Genomic DNA, 17,992 nt, shown 5'->3' with positions numbered 1-17,992 from the left:
TCAATGGACGGAGGCAGGCAGCTTTCACCATAGAGTGAGTGTGTTGTCTATAGAGGGATAAAGGTTCGCGTACTTGTTCATTTTCCTTTATTTGCGGATTACCAGCGGCTTAACCGGGTCCCCCCCCCCCCCCAAGCACCACATTGTGTCGATGACGTCACGCTACGTGATGAGCCGCAGGCAGCCGGCCTCGTCGGCGGCTGTTTTGTAGGCCGTCCTGAAGTAGTTCAGGACGCCGCGTACCGCGTGGAGCCTCGAAAAGGCCCCCTCCCTGTTCATCGAGGCGCACGCGTTGGAGAAGTCCTCGTAGTCGAGGTCGAACACTGCGACGCCGAAGTACCGGGAGGGCTGCCGCGCCTTCACGGTGCAAAGCTGCAGGCGAAAGACGAAGAAAAATTGACGGGGCGTTTAGTTGCCCTCACCATAATAATCATCATCATCAGCCGGACTACACGCAATGCAGGGCAAAGGCCTCTCCCATATCCCTCCGGTTAACCCTGTCCTGTCCCAGCTGTGGCCACCGTATTCCCGCAAACTTCTTTATCTCATCCGCCCACCTAAATTTCTGCCACCCTCTGGTACGCTTCCGTACCCTTAGAATCCACTCCGTCACCCTTAAGGACCACCGGTTATCTTGCCTTCCCATTACATGCACTGCCCAACCCAGTTTCTCTCCTTGCTATAATGCCAATATCAGCGGCACATAAAGTCAGGCTAAAAGCTTATGCCTGTCGAAGTGTGTAGCATATCCCGTCAGGGTGTACGGTGCCTGTTGCATTTACGCCCCTGCACTAGCTTCTATAAGCTATAGTGAATGCCTTTCGCTTAGAGTTCGTGAGTAGCCGCGCGCACTAACCAGTCATGGGGATTGGGTGGGGTGTGCGGGGACTGGGTGTGCGGTGTGGGGGTAGAGGTTGGGAGTGAGTCAGGCGTGAATCGCTTATTAATTTGTACAAGGCTTGTGTTTAGCTTGACAGGCATAGAGATGGAGATGGTTGGGAAGAGGGATAAGGTGAGCTAATGGCGTCACGAGTGACGTCATTTATTTCGAACCTAACCGGGACACACTGCCGTAAAATCGTTTATGATGTCACTGTATTGTCAATAAATGTGGCGTGCAGCGCTTGTGGTGTTAAGCTGGCGACGCCACGGGAACACGAAACGTGGACTGAATAGCTGCTGCTTTCAAATCCAGTTTTTATTGTTTGTTGCTGAATGAGCTTGCGGGCTGCCCGACCTTTCGTTGTTTTAAACGATCGCCAGTAACCAGACATGCTAGATCAGTTTTCGTCTAATGGGCATCAAACACACATTTTAGTGACTATGAACACCCTTTGATAAGCTTGTCAGTCATCCGAGTGTAATTTAACTCCTTAGTGAAAGAAGGTATAAAAAGCCGCCTAATGTTTTTTTACGCGATAGCGTATAGAGCTCGTTCCGTCGAAAAGCCGTCAGCGTAATTGTATTCGGCACCGCGTGTCGGAAATAATCGAGAGCTGCGTAAAAAAATCGTACCATGATAATTTGCCGTCCTAGCGATTGATTATTGATTGGTGTGTGATAGGCGATGACGAGTAAATAAAATCATTGTAAGTGATTAATAAAAGAAATAAAAACTTGGAAAATTCGGTTCAAAGGTATAAAAATGCTCAGAATGAAAAGCCAATGGTTTAATATGCTAATTAAGAAAATGTAGAACGTGTAATCGGTCAATTAATTGAAACAACTGAAAAAAAATGAAAAATGCATTGAAAGGTGTTAGTATTCTCAGAATGGAAAGCCCAACCCACTACGCTATTGCGTCATACCCTTCAGGCAGAGCTTAAGTGTCCTCTGCAGTTTTTATGGATCAAAACTGAAAGCAAGGGACGGCGCCTCGTTTAGACAAGGACGCACTGTTAATCTTTCTAAATAACACCACAGGGTGCGCTTATCTGCGGACTACACCGCCTCCACGCGGTAAAGGTAGAAGAAGAGCTCTCGATTGCTAACGCTGTAAAAAGTGTGAGGCGGAACCTAAGGAACCCTCACCTTTTTACACAGGCCTACTTCGTTGTCGTAAGACAGGATTAGCCGCTCCCTGGAATGTAAAGCCTGCATGGAAGCTTCCTGCTGGCTGTAGGCGAAGCGCCCCGCGAAGTTTGGGTCGTTGCAAACCTGGAGGGTGCGAGGACAGTATGTCATACGACGCGAATACACAGATGCAGGCGAACATAAAAATACCATATTGAACGCAGCAAATTTACTCCAAATCCAGCTATGTTCAAATTCCATTCTTTATTTCACCCCGCGAGACGCGTAGCCTTGGAAATACGATAATGTTTGAAGATGGCGGACTGAGAGTTTATTCTCCAACGAGCCTCCTATACTATCGCATAAGAACAACGTCTGTGAAGCATTTGCTGTAAAAAAGAAAAGAAACGTTTGAGGTCACTGCGGTAACCCGCATTGGAAGTATGCGAAAGCATTGACGCCTCCTCGTTCCTCTTTGCCTCTGTTTGCTTCACTTGTCCCTTCTTCGCACATGTAATCGGCTAAGCACTGATGTAAATTTAACCAATTTCCCAATTACCACAATTAATTGTCTTACTTAATCGAGTTCCATCAGTTGCCCATTTTGAGTTTTCAAACATGGTGCCACGCTCCGTTTTCAAATTTGGCGCCACGCGTTGCCTCCGCCCACACTTCCGGTTTTCAAATTTGGCGCCACACGTTGCTCTGGCTCCGCCCAATTTTTGGAAATTTATGGCTCTAAAAAATTAACTAATAACTCTATCGACATAATTCTTGTTTGCGCAGCATCCTCACATCAGCCTCTTTCGATTACAACCATTCGTTTGGCGCTACTTCTTCCAAGTTCCTCACAACTGCTGCGAACACGTTTTGCGGACACGACCTTGTCGACGTAGCCTAGTACAGCTCTCGCTTTAATAATGGTATCGCCCTCCCATTTACCTCTTCCAAGCTACCGAACGGGGCGGCGCTCAGGTTCTGGGAGCACCGGGAAAGGAAGTCCGTCGGTTGTCCAGGAAGGGGCGTTGACCACCGGCCCTTCATAGTGACCGAAATGGCAAACACCGTGCGCACTATTCCCGGTACATCAAGCTCAGGAAGGCTGTCCACTGCCGTGGTCTGTAAAATAGGCCGCAGGTCGGTCAAGGGCAGACGCAAAGCCAGTGCTGCCACACCCTCCAGTTTATGGAATTGTCCTCTGCTTCGCGCACTGTGATCTTTATGGCGCTCCCCGCAGAATCACTTCTAGCCACTTCGCTACAGTCGAAATAGTTCGCAGGGCACATCAGAGACAATCCGACAACGCTGCGAGTTATACATCTCTTTTTTCGCCCGAACACACGCACAGACGGGCACGAAAATTCAGAACGGAATCAGCATTCGCACAAAGGCCGCTCTGCATCTCCTCACAAAGTCACCTCACAGAGGAACCTTGTTCCTGAACTTCGACACATGCACACAATAACGCCGTACGATTCAAACCTGCATTGGTTTCGAGTTCTGCTCTTTTTCATGATGTGTATTTGTCACCGTAGGAATGCTGCACTATTGGATCGAGAAATGCTGAAACGAAATCGCCGAAATCCTCCTGAAGTAAAAGTTAAACTCCGTATTAAATTTGGAGATCTAGACACACGAATGCGAAAAGCCGGTGCGGAGACATATACTTCATACCCACTTTAAGATACGCTGTATAGGCGTTCATGTAATGTGACACAAGTTTCAGCGCCACCTGGATGCAGGGGCATATGCTCCACATGACACTTTTGTGGGTCATATGTGACCTATTTTGTTCTCACACTGACGCTGAAAGAGGACAACGGAAAAAAGCAATGCACCGCAGTGTTGAAGCGATCTCCATCACGACAAGTATGACCATAATCGCTATCAATTGAACTGTGTCCACTGCAAATCCAATGCCTCCTCCATTGATATCCAAACAGTTACGTCATCTCGGAACCCGATATGTGGCGTTCCTAACTTTCAAATCTCATCTCTGTCCATCGCACTCTCTCGGCGGGTACTTACCAGTGATACACAGGGTAGAAGATTTAACTGTTACAACTGTTTTTTTTTGTTATTGTTCTGAGGCTCGACTTCTTTAGCGGGGAATGCTTGGGGAATGGGTGTGTGACCTCACACTGAGTAGACGGGAACACCTTGCGCCATGATTGGTCATTGGTCACAGGGAGCCTTGAGCCATAAAATTCACATTAATCATCACTATCGCACTTCCTGCAGTCCCTAGTAATTACAGCACAGATAACAATAACTTAGCGGGGTTAGACGTGCAATGCGCACCATGTCATGCTCGTAACTGCTACCACCCCCCTGCGGCGCGGTCAGGGCCGTGGGCGGCATCACGCGGCAGTCGGCGCGGCTGTTGTCGCCCTCGAGGTAGTGGCCGTGGGCGATGAAGAGGTCCGGCTGGAAGACGTTCCTGCGCATAATAATAATAATAATAATAATAATAATAATAATAATAATAATAATAATAATAATAATAATAATAATAATAATAATAATAATAATAATAATAATAATTGGTTTTGGGGGAAAGGAAATGGCGCAGTATCTGTCTCATATATCGTTGGACACCTGAACCGCGCCGTAAGGGAAGGGATAAAGGAGGGAGTGAAAGAAGAGAGGAACAAATAGGTCCGTAGTGGAGGGCTCCGGAATAATTTCGACCACCTGGGGATCTTTAACGTGCACTGACATCGCACAGCACAGGGGCGCCTTAGCGTTTTTCCTCCATAAAAAAAAACGCTAAGGCGCCCATGTGCTATGCGATGTCAGTGCACGTTAAAGATCCCCAGGTGGTCGAAATTATTCCGGAGCCCTCCACTACGGCACCTCTCTCTTCCTTTCTTCTTTCACTCCCTCATTTACCCTCATCCACGTGCAACATTTAGGACCCTGCACTGCACTTCTACGAGCAGCCCGCGTGCAAGCTTAGCACGTGCTGTACTAAGCGCCAGCATGACCTCATCGGCAATTTCGACTTCTCTTAAAGTGACATGTAGATACTGCTACAGCCTATTTCCGTGCTTATTCTGGCAAGGAAAACCTGTATTTGTAGCTGAGAAGATTGCATTTTCTACTGGAGCTTTTTTTGTAGCGGTAGCTACGCTACGCCACCTCTTCGACCCTTCAGCGTGGCACCACTTGAGCTCCGTGGCTGCGCCGTTCGTCATGTGGTTGGTCACGGGGGTTGATCACGTGGTGCGGAGCAGCTGCTGCTGCCGGCGGCGCGGTGCGCAACAGCTGTGCGCATGCGCCGTGTCAAGTGGGACGAAGATGAAGGAGGAACACCCAGCGAAACGGAGCGGCCAAAGACTGACTTTGCAATTCGACTGCGCGAGTTCCACTCGGCCAGCTGTAGCTATCGCGTCACTCCAGCTTTAACCAGAGCTAAACCACCGCCATTTTTCTTGCCAGGCATTCAAAACTTGTGACGCAACGACTCTGAAAAAGGGATCCGTGATTGCCATTTGGAAGTGAGGAGCAGTGTAGCCCAGGCTCTGAGATTGGCGCCCTAGAAACTGTCTTGACATCATGCAGGTGGCTCGAGAAGGCGCTTGGTGCTTCCGGTGGCTATATTTTTTTGTTGTCCTTTCCTAGCTTACAAATAACATCCGCTAGAAATGAAAATTGCCTGTGTGTCATTTTAGTGCTGAATTCTATCAATACACTGCGACTTCTATTATTCGTCAGTACCCCTTAAGTTGGTTTTATAACTCCTAAACATCCCTTTTCCCCGTATTTTATAGTCCTATCTTTTAGCTGATACCACATATCACCAGTCTTCGAACCTCTAAAATCTATTATCTACAAATGCTATATTCATAATATAAAGAACATTGAAATCTGCCAACAGTGCAAGATTAAAGAAGAGAATAGCTAGCACAATTTTAACCTTACCTTGTTTCAGCCGAAGATTTTTAATTTGCATGTCGTCTTACGCTGTGGTATTTGCAGGGACCACAAATAGCTGTCCCGACCGATTGCTATAGCAGTTCTGCACACCGTCCTCATAAGTGGACTGCCTCTCACAAATAATAAATGGCTCCAATGGCTCATGAGGTTCGAGTATGCATATTTCCATAATGGGCGGTTCGAGTCGCACGCATTATATGTTGCTGAAATGAATTCTTCCAATGTTCAAGTGGTTGAGCGAAATATATAACTATAATGAATGGCTTTAGTGGCTCGACAATTCGTGTTAGAATAATGAATAGCTGAAAAGGTTCGGAGGCACATGACTGAACAATGAATCGTTCCGAGCTCGCCGAATGAACAGTTTGAGCAGTTCAACGATGCATGGTGGTGTAATAAATGTTCGGAGTTGTCTGAATGGTATGTTCACAAAATGAATAGTTCGAGTCGTTCGACCATTCATATTCGCGAATAAATGGTGTGGTGTTAACAGGGTCCGCGAAAATCGCAAGGCCTGCCAAACACGTAAACGAATGCCGCGTTTGAGGGACTCACGTGATCAAAAAATTGCGCTAAGACTTATTCTACGTTCCGGCATATTCTACAGACATTCTACATGACTTATTCTACATGCCGGCAACCCAAAGCAGTCCAGAGTGTATGCACTCACTTGAATTGGTCGGCGTAGTAGGCAGCCCAAGTGTCGTCCGGAAAAGACGCTGCGAATACTATGTAGGACATGTGGCCCTCTTGGTTCTTCTGACTGGCATGTTGTCGGAGGTGCTGTAAAACAAGTGATTATGGCAGAACTGCACTGGACAAGAGTTTAGAGACTATTGCATAAAAAGAAAGGAAGAAAGAGAGAGAGAGGAAGAGAAAGAGAGAAAAAGAGAGAAAGAGAGAAAGAGAGAAAGAAAGAACCAGGAAAGCTAGCATATACTAGGGCGAGAGCAATGGATCAAACAGTTGATCTATTCGCTCTCGCCCTACGATATGCTTGCGTTACTGGTTAGCTGGTTACTGTTTTACTGATTAGCTGGTTAGGTAGAGCGACTGTTTCATTCAGGCGATGGTCGCGGGTTCGAACCCCGGACCAGAACTAGATTTAGAGCGTTAGCTGTACTGGTCGCGTTTCGGGCCTCCGAGTTATGCTGATTCCAGGGATAGAAACAAAGATGGCGGACCCCATAGGAACGACATTGCATCCCAGTGGCTGCCGTGGTAACCGAGGTGGTTACATAATGGAATAGAATAACAGGCGGCAGCGGGATAACTGCCCACGGTGAACAGGTTGCGATGATGTTACGAGGACATGTGGCCTCTCTCGACCAATCAGTGACTTTTGTGAACGACGCAGGACGCGAAATCACATTATGTGGAGTATAATGCTGTAGCACTCAGAGTGTTGCATTTACTCTGTCGCTCGGCGCTCGCTTGGTCAAGAAGTTCTTACTGCTTAGGCATTGCATTCGGGAGCGTGTATAACGTCCTATAAATTTTCACAATGTACCACCTGCTAAGTAGGAGCAGGCTCGTGGTGACACTAATAAAACAGAATCAGTGAGAGAGAATAATGTATCATGAAGTACCAAAGACGGATATCTGGAGAGCTTAGCCCTTCTTATTTTGAAGTGGAGTTTCTCTGCTCATTGTCTTGCCACTTGTTTTCTGAAGCAGTAGTTTGGTCTACTTAGTGTGTAAAGAGCAAGATGAGCAGGACCCATGATCCTGTGCTTGTGTCTAACGTTTACCTTGCTGTGCACTCCTTATAACTGTTATTTATTCCTGAACAGTGTGACAGTGCCACTCAATGTGGAACGAGCCGCCGCCGTGGCTGAGTAACTGGTTATGGCGCTCGGCTGCTGGCCCGAAAGACGCGGGTTCGATCCTGGCCGCGGCGGTCAAATTTCGATGGAGTCGAAATTCTAGAGGACGTGTACTGTGCGATGTCAGTGCACGTTAAAGAACCCCGAGTGGTCGAAATCTCCGGAGCCCTTCACTACGGCGTCTCTCACAGCCTGAGTCGCTTTGGGACGTTGAACTCCCATAAAGCAAACCAAACCAAACCAATGTGGAACGTCACTGAATGGAATAGGCAAACGAATTCGGTTGAATTTACAGGATATTCTAGCAGCGAATAGATGCTTATAGTTTAATTTCCGCATTTTAATCGAGGAGGAAAGCTGATACAACCATGATCAGCATACGTTTTCCTATTATTTACCATTATCTTTAATCTGCAAAAGTACCGCCATGAAACATGTGCTTTTGAATATAGATTCCAGTGAATATTCGACTATTCCGACTTTGAATGCTGGCTTTCGAAATCTAGGTCTCCACCAGTATTTCAAGCACCACGCCTTCAAACTTTTTACTGATATCCACAGCGGATGCATTCAGATTACCTTCGTATTCCATGAAACCCTAAGGTCCCAGGGGGGACTGATTGCGTCAGCACGGACATCTGGACTTATGTTGCTGCGTAAAGTTCTTTGAATTTACGAGCAGAGGTAATGACAGCCACGCGATGGAGGAAGCCGGTACTATAATGCCGAGTCCAGACTCATCGCACGTGGATATATACCTTGAGGCACTCGAAGGCTTTATTCATGTTTTCTTGGTACAGCCCCACTGCGGGCGTGTCTACAATGCCGAAGTGGTAGATCTCCTTGTCCCAGAAGACCTTCAACGGGGGTGGATTCGTGGCCTTCAGGTTGAGAACAACGTGTTCAGCCTTCCTGCGTGATAGAGCCGCAGTTTGTGCAGTAATCGCTTTGGCTAGCACTTGTCGTCAGATTGTACTGCGCTGCTTTTGGAGCGATGCAGGCATAATTTTTCCTGGTCCAGGAACTATATGGTGTTGCTCGCGCGCAGCTTTCATACACCTGGTATTCAGTGAGTCATTGTGATTAGTTCAGTGATTTTAGAATATCGTTCCACTCACCTGCGGTACACTAAGAGAGGATCGCAAAAAAGAAAGGAGAAAACATGAAAAATACGCCAGGAGAGATGAAAAGGTGAAAGAGAACACGGCAGAACTACACGGCAGAACTACACAGACAAGGACAATTTGATGATGATAGAAAATTTTTATGGCGCAAGGTCTTCTGTAGCCAAAGAGCGCCTTGGCATTAGGTATTTTCGTTTGCTCAAGGTGGGGTCAAAGACCCATTTCCTAAGCATTTGATCTTGATTAAGCCGAGCACCAGGCCAGGGAAAGCTTGTACCCATTGTATCGCCGGTGGGTACCCTGCGGCAGTGGAAATCAAACCCCGCACCTCCCGCGTGCGAGGCGGATGCTCCACCACTAGACTACCGCTGCGGTCTGAAGGACAATTTGAAGTACTCCAAGGTTGTTCTGATTAACAATATGGAAATCTAAGAGCCACTCCAAAGCGGAGTGGCATGATACCATGGTGACCTTTAAAGCTGCTTCCTTACCGAAGATACGTGAGAAAATTCATTGATTTCGAAGACACTGTAGAAAATACACACGAAAAAAAACCCAAGAAAAGTATGTTAAAAAATGGCAAGCAGAGCAGGAGGCGGCAGAGTTTGGTTGGTGAATGAGATTAGGAAGTCTTCCGGGATAAGGTGTCCGCAAATGACACAGAACATGGTTAATTGGATTGATATGAAAGGTACCTTTGTTATGCATGTAGGCTGATGAAAATAAAGAAACGTAGAAGACGCCCTTGCGCTGTACGATATCAGCCCACCTTTAATATTCATGGGTGACCGCAAATTAATTCTGAGCCCTCCAAGGCGGCGTCACCCATTGGTTTTGGCCATGAAACGTCACATACCGCATACCATACCAAAACTCATGAAAAAGCTCAGAATAGCTCCCATTATTTCCAGTGAAATGGTCATACGTTAAGTTTACTCTGTGAGCTTTATTGTTTCTACTGAAGGAAACTTACTCAAAGGCGAAGCCGACTCCGAAGGCAGTCGTACTGTACTGGCGATTGACCTCGACGAAAGTGCTCAAGTCGGGAGCCCAACCAGTGCTGTCGCTCATCAGGTTGCGCCTGTCCTTGTACACAGAGTCGAAGAAGATGTACTCGCACAGACCGTCTTCGGGAAACATGGTCTTCGAGTTGGTCCTTGAGCCCATTGTGCAAACCAGGGGCTCGATGTCCATTGCTGCACGGAAGCGATGTGGTCACTAAGCCCTCATGTTTCTTAAGCTGGAACCGCATGGCGCGTTTTCCGCGAGCGAAAAACGCGACGCGCGGCGAACGTCCGCGTTGCCGCCGACGCGCGAGCACCCGCACGAAAAAAAGGGAGGGCGCTTTCGCGTCGCGGCGGCATGCTCTCTGCCAGCGAGATAAATACGAAAACGGCGGGTAAACATGCCAAGTTCACATGCTTGTCGAGGCGAATGTACATAGAACAAGCAGGGCAGCCACATCACGTGTGCATAGATTCAGATTTGGTGCATACCGTCTACGCTGAGGGCATCTGCTATATAGCTCTCCAAGCCTGGCCACGTTTCATGTTGTTTTTGTAGTTGCGGTCGCGTACGTCCCACAGGACGCGACGCTTCTCCACTTAAGTTATTAGGGCCTAGTTGAAGGTTGCTTTGTCCATTTCAGGTGAACACGATTCGCGAACGAAATCACGGTAGCACGTGTTTTCTTTGACGCACGCGCAAGTTCAGCCGAGAAAAAAAATTGCACCAAAGAGGTTCCGTCGAGATGCGCAGAGAGCAAGGCCATCTGGTGGCAAAACCACAAACCCAAAATGCCACGGGACCAAATGCCACGTGACTTACCTGAACTCTGATTGGCGGACGCGCCGCGTGAGGCGTTTTTTTTCTACTCCGAGTAGGAGCACGCGGCGGCGCGATTTCGTGACGGATCACACTGGGCACGTGTCAAAATGACGCGCGCGTCCCACCATCCGCGCGTCAATCGCGCCTGAAATCGCGCCATGCGGTTCCGCCTTTAGGAGATAATTTTTACAATCCGACTTCACACAAGATCTGAGGGCAAGCGGGAACGCAGTTTCTTTCCTGTCCTTCGCTAACTGTGGAAATGGGAGTTTCGGTCTCAAGAACACCGCAGAGGTCCAGGCCTGGAGTAATTTTCGTTGACTTCGACTCAGGTGCACGAAAAAGAGTGAGGAGAGTTGCGCAGAGTTTTCAAGTCTCTCTGCACACCAGTGTTCCCAACAAAATTTTCTTCCTTGACGAGCAAAATTTTGTTAAAAGATTGTTGAGGAGCATCGCCTACAGACGCTGCTCTTGTCCAAGGCGCGACGCGCTGAACTCACTAGCGACTGCACTGCGCGGTCACTCGTGACATAACTTACAATACCGCGGAGGCGCGGTCGCCCTGGTCGGCGTGGCGGCGGTGGCCACTGGCGACGTCTGCCCCGTGGTGCTCGTCGTCCGGTGGTTGTCATGGCTTCCCGGCACATGCACGCCACCTGGCGGATTGCTGTCCAGGTCTGTCTGCTCGGTCGTCTCGGTGCCGGGCCCTGAGAGTTGTAGGCGTCTCTTACCCATCTGCCTCTCACCCTAGCAGACTCCGGTTGCTATTGGTTTTAAGATTGGTTTCTGGTTTCTGGGGGTTCAACTTCTCAAACCGACTCAGGCTATGAGGGACTCCGTAGTGGGGGGCTTCGGCAATTTCGACCACCTGGGGTTCTTTAACCTGCACTGACATCGCACCGTCTATACACGGCATCTAGAGTTTCGCCTCCATCGAAATTCGACCGGCGCTGCCGGGATCGAACCCGCATCTTTCAGGTCAGCAGCCCAGCGCCATAACCACTGAGCCAATATGGCGGGGTGCTATTGGTTAAGAGATTAGATTGTTTTTTATAACTGCAGAATTATAGTTACAAAATGCTCAGTGCGTCAAATAGCTGCGGGGCCAATATGACATGCTATATTGACATTAAAAGTCATACCCAACCGGCAGCATACAGTATATTAAGAAAAAGTAGTCTAATGAAATTATAATATAGTAAAACAAAAAAAGAAATATTAGAGGCAACGCATGTAACCTTACGTTATCAAGGAAAATGTCTCCATAGAATAGTCAAAGCTTCATATGTTCAACATTTTGGGACAAAATTTTTGAAATTTGAGAAATGGTTAGGCACTGTTATGAAAATATTGCAGGTAATGGTCGATGCTTCTGATACCTAGCAAAATCTTTTTTAATGTGTTTCCACCGACCGTATCGATCAGTAAGACTACCACATAAAGCTTATGGGGAAGGCTTTTGACAATAGCCAAAACTATTAATAGAAAAGAAACTAGTCTTCCGTGGGGCGATCTGCGGTGATATTGATTGTTATAGTGTAATCTTACGCTAAATGAACAAAAATTAGTTCATAAACGATTTTAGTCTCAAAAATGCTTTTGTTCACGATTGTTGGGTATGGAAATCTTAATTTCAAGCAGATTACAATTTAATATTTTTGCACCTAAAACTGTTATATTTACGAGTCGCGAAAACCTCTTTATGAGTGGTGACTAGTGTCGCCAACCAAGAATCACTCTAATACATCCATTCGGCATTGATACACAGTCTGAAGAATACTGCATTCGACAATGTGCGGCGTACAGCGCAGGTATATACATTTCTGTCCTCTACACTGCTGGAGTCGCTTGCATTCTGAACTCGCTAGCTGCGCTAAGTTCCGCGAAAACAGGTGCCCTTCTGCCAACCGCTCTCGTGCAGAGAATAGAGGTGACATTGTTTATGAGCAGGGTTCACAGGAGTGGCTGTTGGTTTTAAGGAACGATTTTTCGATATGCCGGCGTGAGTGCGCTATGTGATCAAGTAATCGAGCAGGGAGCAGCGTTGTGAGCCTGGAAAGGGTGACGTCGGTTTTAGCGTCCACAGCGCTGAGCAACTTTGATAAGAGGCGTTTGCGCAGGATTTTGCGGTTTGTACACAATAGATGCGCAGTGATCGTGTAGCTTGAATAGAGAACAGACACTCGTAACATGGTGGCTAACGCAGCGAAGACAGTGCCATCTCTGAACTGGGTGACCACTTTCGGCGGGAATAAAAATGAGCCGAATGTGTTCTCATTTCAAAAATATGACGTGATACGTTCGAAAATTTCGCGCTGTGGGAAATTCCATGAAGGGAAAACTTTTGGTCTCAGACTCACCCCCACCACTACCATCATCACCATCATCAAGATTATCTTCACGAGCGTTATGTTTATTACCCACAGCTAGTTCAATACAGAGCCATCGTTTGGTGAACCCCAGGCTGTTGAATTATTTACAGCTGTCCCTGCCTTGCAACAAGCATCGGCATATAATTGATGTATCCCGCAGAGTTACTCTGCTAATAAATGCATTACAAAAAGTGCTACTGTGAAGCAAACGACTGCCTATTTGCATAGATGAAGTACTGCTGCAAGCCCTAGTAGCCGCTCATTTGTACTACGCATTGTACAAACATAACGAAGAAAGGGAGAGGGTGCGACAAGGTGAACAAATACTCCAGTATTTGGTGGCCGAGGCATGCAGCGTTAGGGTAACCGAAGGATGCTGGAAGAGGCCACCCCCGATCAGTGAACTTTATACCTGGTGATGATTATGAGGAAATCTTCCCGAAAAGGATAATTGGGAGCTCTGGCGTTAACTCAGTGCATGACACTCAGCCCAGTTCCTTCGTAAAAGGCCGTAGTCTCGATGTCTGCAGCACGACTAATTTCTCTCTCTGGAACTCGCGGCTTGTATTTGGGGGACTATGGTATTCACGCACCTTGGCGACCGTTAATTGTTGGCTTTTTCTAGTAGGGTACAGAAAAAGTACTTTAGCCACGAATGGAACATGCTCACCTCCTGCCAGTATCAGCGCCACGAGGATGGCACCAACGGCGACGACGAAGACCATGGTGCACATGATCGTCACTGACGTCACGCGGCTATCCCTGAGCAAGAAAAAATAATTAGACATGTCGGACCTTTGGGAGCATGTTAGGTGTTTCAAGTGAACAAATGATAGCCAGTGCACCAAATGCCGGTAGAAGGCCGTACTTAATGGATCCAAGGCGATGTAAACTAAATGTCGTTGCGTAGGAGGATATGTGCATAGAGACGTGGCAGTAAAATTAGTGCCTGCCGCACATGCATGTCAGGCATTGGGTTGCGAGGCTGTACTTACACAGTAGACTTGGATTCTGGAAGAAAAGAAAACAAGTCCGACACGTTATGGGAGCACATCAACCAAATGCACCACTTCTCTGAGCGTGCGTTGTTTGATGCGCGATGGTGGAATTAGAAAGCATATTTTGTATCATATGTGATCGGTAAGCGTCATATCGAAAATTACGTTAAGGCGGAAGGTAGAAAGCTTAAGCAGAGATCTTCAGTCCTGTTCGTGACAGAGATACAGAACCACTGCAGAGCTTAAGTCGTACTCATTTCAAAAAAAAAATTGTGAACCTCATTATTTAGTGCACCGACTAGGAAGGGCTCTTTCACACCAAACACATGGTGTGGACTCACTACAATGTGCCTGAGCTTTAGCGCAAGCAGGAATAGTTCATTTGACTATAGACAGAAGGCGTGGGCACTAATCGTCTCCACATTTCCACAAAAATCAACCGATCGAATTAAGTCGTCCGCAAAAACAATGCCTTTGCATGTCCAAGCCACGGCCCTCTTGTCCCAGCAACAATCTGGACTTTGTCACTGCTTAAAAGGATTGCGTTGTGAACAAGTTGGTGACCTGTTCTGAAAAGGTGCTTCGGGGCTGAGACGCGGGACAAGACATCAACACAGCAGAGTTCTAAGTGAAAGAATGTGCTGGGTCCACTGTGTACCTGTGTTCTTGAAGAACCTTTCCGACATAGCATCGCACCGACCGCCGTCATTGATCACATTTTCCCTTTATTTCCCTCCCTAGCAGTGGCATTAAATGGATAGCACTTGGTCGTTGGACGAATGTTAACAAATGTCGGTGCTAAAGCCTAAAGCATGGTTTAAGTCGCTTGTCAGGCAAGCTCACCAGGATTGGTACAAAACACGTCAGAACCAACAAAAACGGAGGACGCAATAAACGAAGACAGATCAGGGCTGGTCTTTCCTTCTCTTCTGTGTCGGTTGTTGCTGTCTACATTATGTTTAATAGCAGTTTTATGCTCGGCTTTACTGTGACGTGGATAGCTGGGAGAGCTGGTACCAGTTCCACATTTCACACAGCAACAAAAACATAGGCCCACGGAAAAGAAGTCCCACATGACGCATGCTGGCTCGCACCTACAGCGAAATTTTACTCTAGCGCGGTATAAATACGCAGCGAGTGGCAATGCAGCAAAAGCACATCCGAAAAAAAAAATATCGAGGGGACAATTAAGCTCCCGTTAACAGTATGACGCGATAGCCTAATGGTTTGATTTCCATATATACAGAACGTCACTCTTTGCATTCATAGATGCCTGGGAGTTCTCATACCCCTCCTGGCGCAGTGGTGCAGCGGTTAAGCGATGCGCCAGCCACTGCGCCACTGCCCTGCTCCCCGCGTTAGGCCTTTTGCGGCTCAGGTAGCTCTTCCCGATCCACCAATCATTCATTTAATTGCCACCTGCTACCGCTGGCAGTTTGCTCACTATCCGGTGGGCAAGAGAGAGCGTTGTTAGGCGAGTCAGTCAGACATTTCAACAAAGGGTACTGCGCACATACAAAGGTTGGGAGGGGGGCGCAAGGTCGCGCGACCTAGGCGGCCTACCTGCCTCCCAGTTTGATCTCTGGGCACAACCTGCCAGAGTCATGCTTCAGATTTTTTTCTCACTACGCCAACGCCGTGTTTTTGGGTAACTGGGCCGTTAACGCTATAGCGTTAAAGCACAACAAAAAGAAAGTCGCAATATTTTCCGTGTTGTGATATTCGTCTTAATTTATTCATTTTTCCTTGTCTGTATATTTTATGCCGGATGAGTGAGCGATATTCAGCTGAAACAAAGAAGAAATAGTCGCGGCAGGGCATGTAATGAGGAGATAAAGGGAGACGGAATGGACTCCGCGAGAAGGAAAGGGAAGCAGGGTACGGCAGAATGTCTGGTGGGCGGGATAGATCAGGAAATTGCCGGGGATAAGGTGTCCGCATTGGCGTATGAGAGGGATAGCTGGAGGTCACTGGGAAAGTGCTCTTTCATGCAGTCAATATGTGGTGATGATGGTAATGAAAAGCCAATCTAGCTGCGACTTAGGGCGTCCTGTTTCTCTTCTATCTACAGTGCCTACGTTTCTGTTTCACTCTGCAACAATAAGGGTTCTGGTATAGGAATCTGTGCAGGACAAGATAATTGTGCCCGTCAGTGCTAACCACTCCAAGCCATGCAAGCAGGGGCTGCCATTGCGTACCTGTGTGTGGTGAACTCATACCGTCCGTGGTGGTCGCCGTGAGAGCCATGGGAGGAGCCTGCGTGCGCCCCGTATGGCCGGAGCTTAACGCCGCGGCAGAAGGGGGTGAGGCAACAGCGGGAGTGGACACAACGACAGGCTGAGCCATGCTGCTGACAAGTCTGGAAATCCGGAACAAAGTAAGCATAATTTCAGCTGATGTTGTGAAGGCCGGACTTGTCTTTTGCACAGAAGTGGACTGCGTAGGTGGTGCCGCGATTATTTCAATGCGGGTAAATCTGTGTGTTCTGTTGCGTCGATGTTTATCGCGGATAAGCGACTAAGGCTTTCAGGCGCCAAATATAAGGTGGTTACATTTGTAACAGTATAGAAATTAATTATTACATATATCCGGGATGACGTTAGAGCAAGGAAAGCCCGTACAGCACTGAGTCAGCGCTAAGAAGCAGCCGCCTATGCGTCGGAGTAGCCATCTATGGCGGCTCTCGCCGAATGATTAACGTGAGACGTAGTAGCCTGGTTTCTCCGGTATTCCTTTGCTAACATTCGTGACCCAGAACGAGCGGATAAGAGATGATGAATAGGCAAAGCCCAGCGTGTTAGGCTATCAGTTTACACGTGGGTGCTACAGGCTGCGGAGACCTCTGCGTGGTCTGAGGCAGCGGGCAGCGAAGCTGACCTCTTTTTGCAGTCACCGGCTCATTTTGTTTATTCTGGATGCTATTCCGATGTTAAGTTTCGGAAAAATTGGACAAGTTCACCTCGTTGTTTCGGGTAAGGTTCTCCCTCGTGTCCAGCATCAAGTTCGGACTATGTTCTCCTTGCTATGCCGAATGTTTAAAAGCTACCTTCGGCATGCGCTAGTGTCACGACTGTAGCGATATCACCTAAGGCGAATCTATGTCAAGGCCTCAGTGCAGCTGTGTCTCATGACCCGGCAACCGCGTTCCCGGCACATCATACCCCTTAGCCACGATTGTCCAGGAAGCGCGACCTCATGCTGAGTAGCAGTAATAAAAACAGCCGAAGCCATCGATAACGCTAACAGCGAGACACTCACTTTGTTGACTCGGCGAACAGGTCCCGGAGAGCTGGCCAAGGACGGTGCACACTGGTGCTGGTCAAGGAATGGCGTCGAACAATGGCGTCGCTTCCTGAATGCCGTATTACGGGCCGAAGCACAGAGCGCGCGGACCTCGAGACTCGCGGCACGTCTCAGTTCTTTTTCTTCATCGAGAAAGTTACTGAAGGTGATGAGGGCGAAAACATTTTAATTGGAGCTAAAATTAATCCTTCATCCTCCTATTCCAGGAGTCCGTTGGGTCTTGCAGCCGCTATAACCGTTTCGGTCCGCTCCTGATGAACCGTCGTGCCTGAGCTGGTCAGAATTTGCTCCCACTGCTCAATTGTCGGTTCTTGTCTCCTGTATATTTCTGTGTTGCCTTGACAGGCTCATACCATGTGGGAAACCTCCACCTCTACGATACAGCGTGCGCATTGGGGCTCACATTCTTGTCGGTACATTACGGGAAGTGTTTTTGGGCTTGAGCACGTTTTTGTTTGTATTCTTCTCAAGGTTAGTTCCTCTTCTTTGTCTAGTTCTTTAACCGTTGGCTTGTATTGGTCCGAATATTTGGGTATTTGTGCTCGTCCGTGTGTTGGGGTGCCCGGGGTAGGAGTGCTCGGGCTACGGTT

The 17,992-nt window shown here is 47.8% G+C and overlaps 1 protein-coding gene across 3 annotated transcripts; it reads right to left on the bottom strand.

Annotated features, from left to right (window-relative positions):
* Nucleotides 1-134: 134 nt before the first annotated feature.
* On the bottom strand, nucleotides 135-16,337 carry LOC144100990 (uncharacterized). 3 transcript variants are annotated; one of them, XM_077633951.1, is made up of 10 exons: nucleotides 16,298-16,337; nucleotides 13,772-13,863; nucleotides 11,269-11,436; nucleotides 9,876-10,098; nucleotides 8,537-8,690; nucleotides 6,623-6,735; nucleotides 4,315-4,453; nucleotides 2,956-3,132; nucleotides 2,032-2,157; nucleotides 135-372 (listed from the first exon to the last, which is right to left on the bottom strand). In XM_077633951.1, exons 2-10 carry the CDS (start codon nucleotides 13,833-13,835, stop codon nucleotides 163-165), a joined length of 1,374 nt encoding a protein of 457 aa, XP_077490077.1. In that variant the 5' UTR covers nucleotides 13,836-13,863; nucleotides 16,298-16,337; the 3' UTR covers nucleotides 135-162. The 3 variants fall into 3 exon arrangements, with proteins under 3 accessions (XP_077490077.1, XP_077490076.1, XP_077490078.1); XM_077633950.1 differs by lacking the exon at nucleotides 16,298-16,337 and having other exon boundaries at nucleotides 13,772-13,889; XM_077633952.1 differs by lacking the exons at nucleotides 2,956-3,132; nucleotides 16,298-16,337 and having other exon boundaries at nucleotides 13,772-13,889.
* Between the last annotated feature and the right edge of the window lie 1,655 nt (nucleotides 16,338-17,992).

Source organism: Amblyomma americanum, chromosome 8 (genome assembly GCF_052857255.1).
Source record: "Amblyomma americanum isolate KBUSLIRL-KWMA chromosome 8, ASM5285725v1, whole genome shotgun sequence".
Taxonomy (NCBI): domain Eukaryota; kingdom Metazoa; phylum Arthropoda; class Arachnida; order Ixodida; family Ixodidae; genus Amblyomma; species Amblyomma americanum.
Note: the sequence above shows the minus strand (reverse complement) of the source record. Positions and strands in the feature narration are given on the sequence as shown.

Coding starts and splice junctions, on each gene's coding strand:
- LOC144100990 (XM_077633950.1), bottom strand. CDS start 13,889: ATGTCTAATTATTTTTTCTTGCTCAGGGATAGCCGCGTGACGTCAGTG. Junction 3,133..4,314: donor GCAGTTACGAGCATGACATG/GTGCGCATTGCA, acceptor CCTATTTTACAG/ACCACGGCAGTGGACAGCCT. Junction 373..2,031: donor AAGTAGGCCTGTGTAAAAAG/GTGAGGGTTCCT, acceptor TTTCGCCTGCAG/CTTTGCACCGTGAAGGCGCG.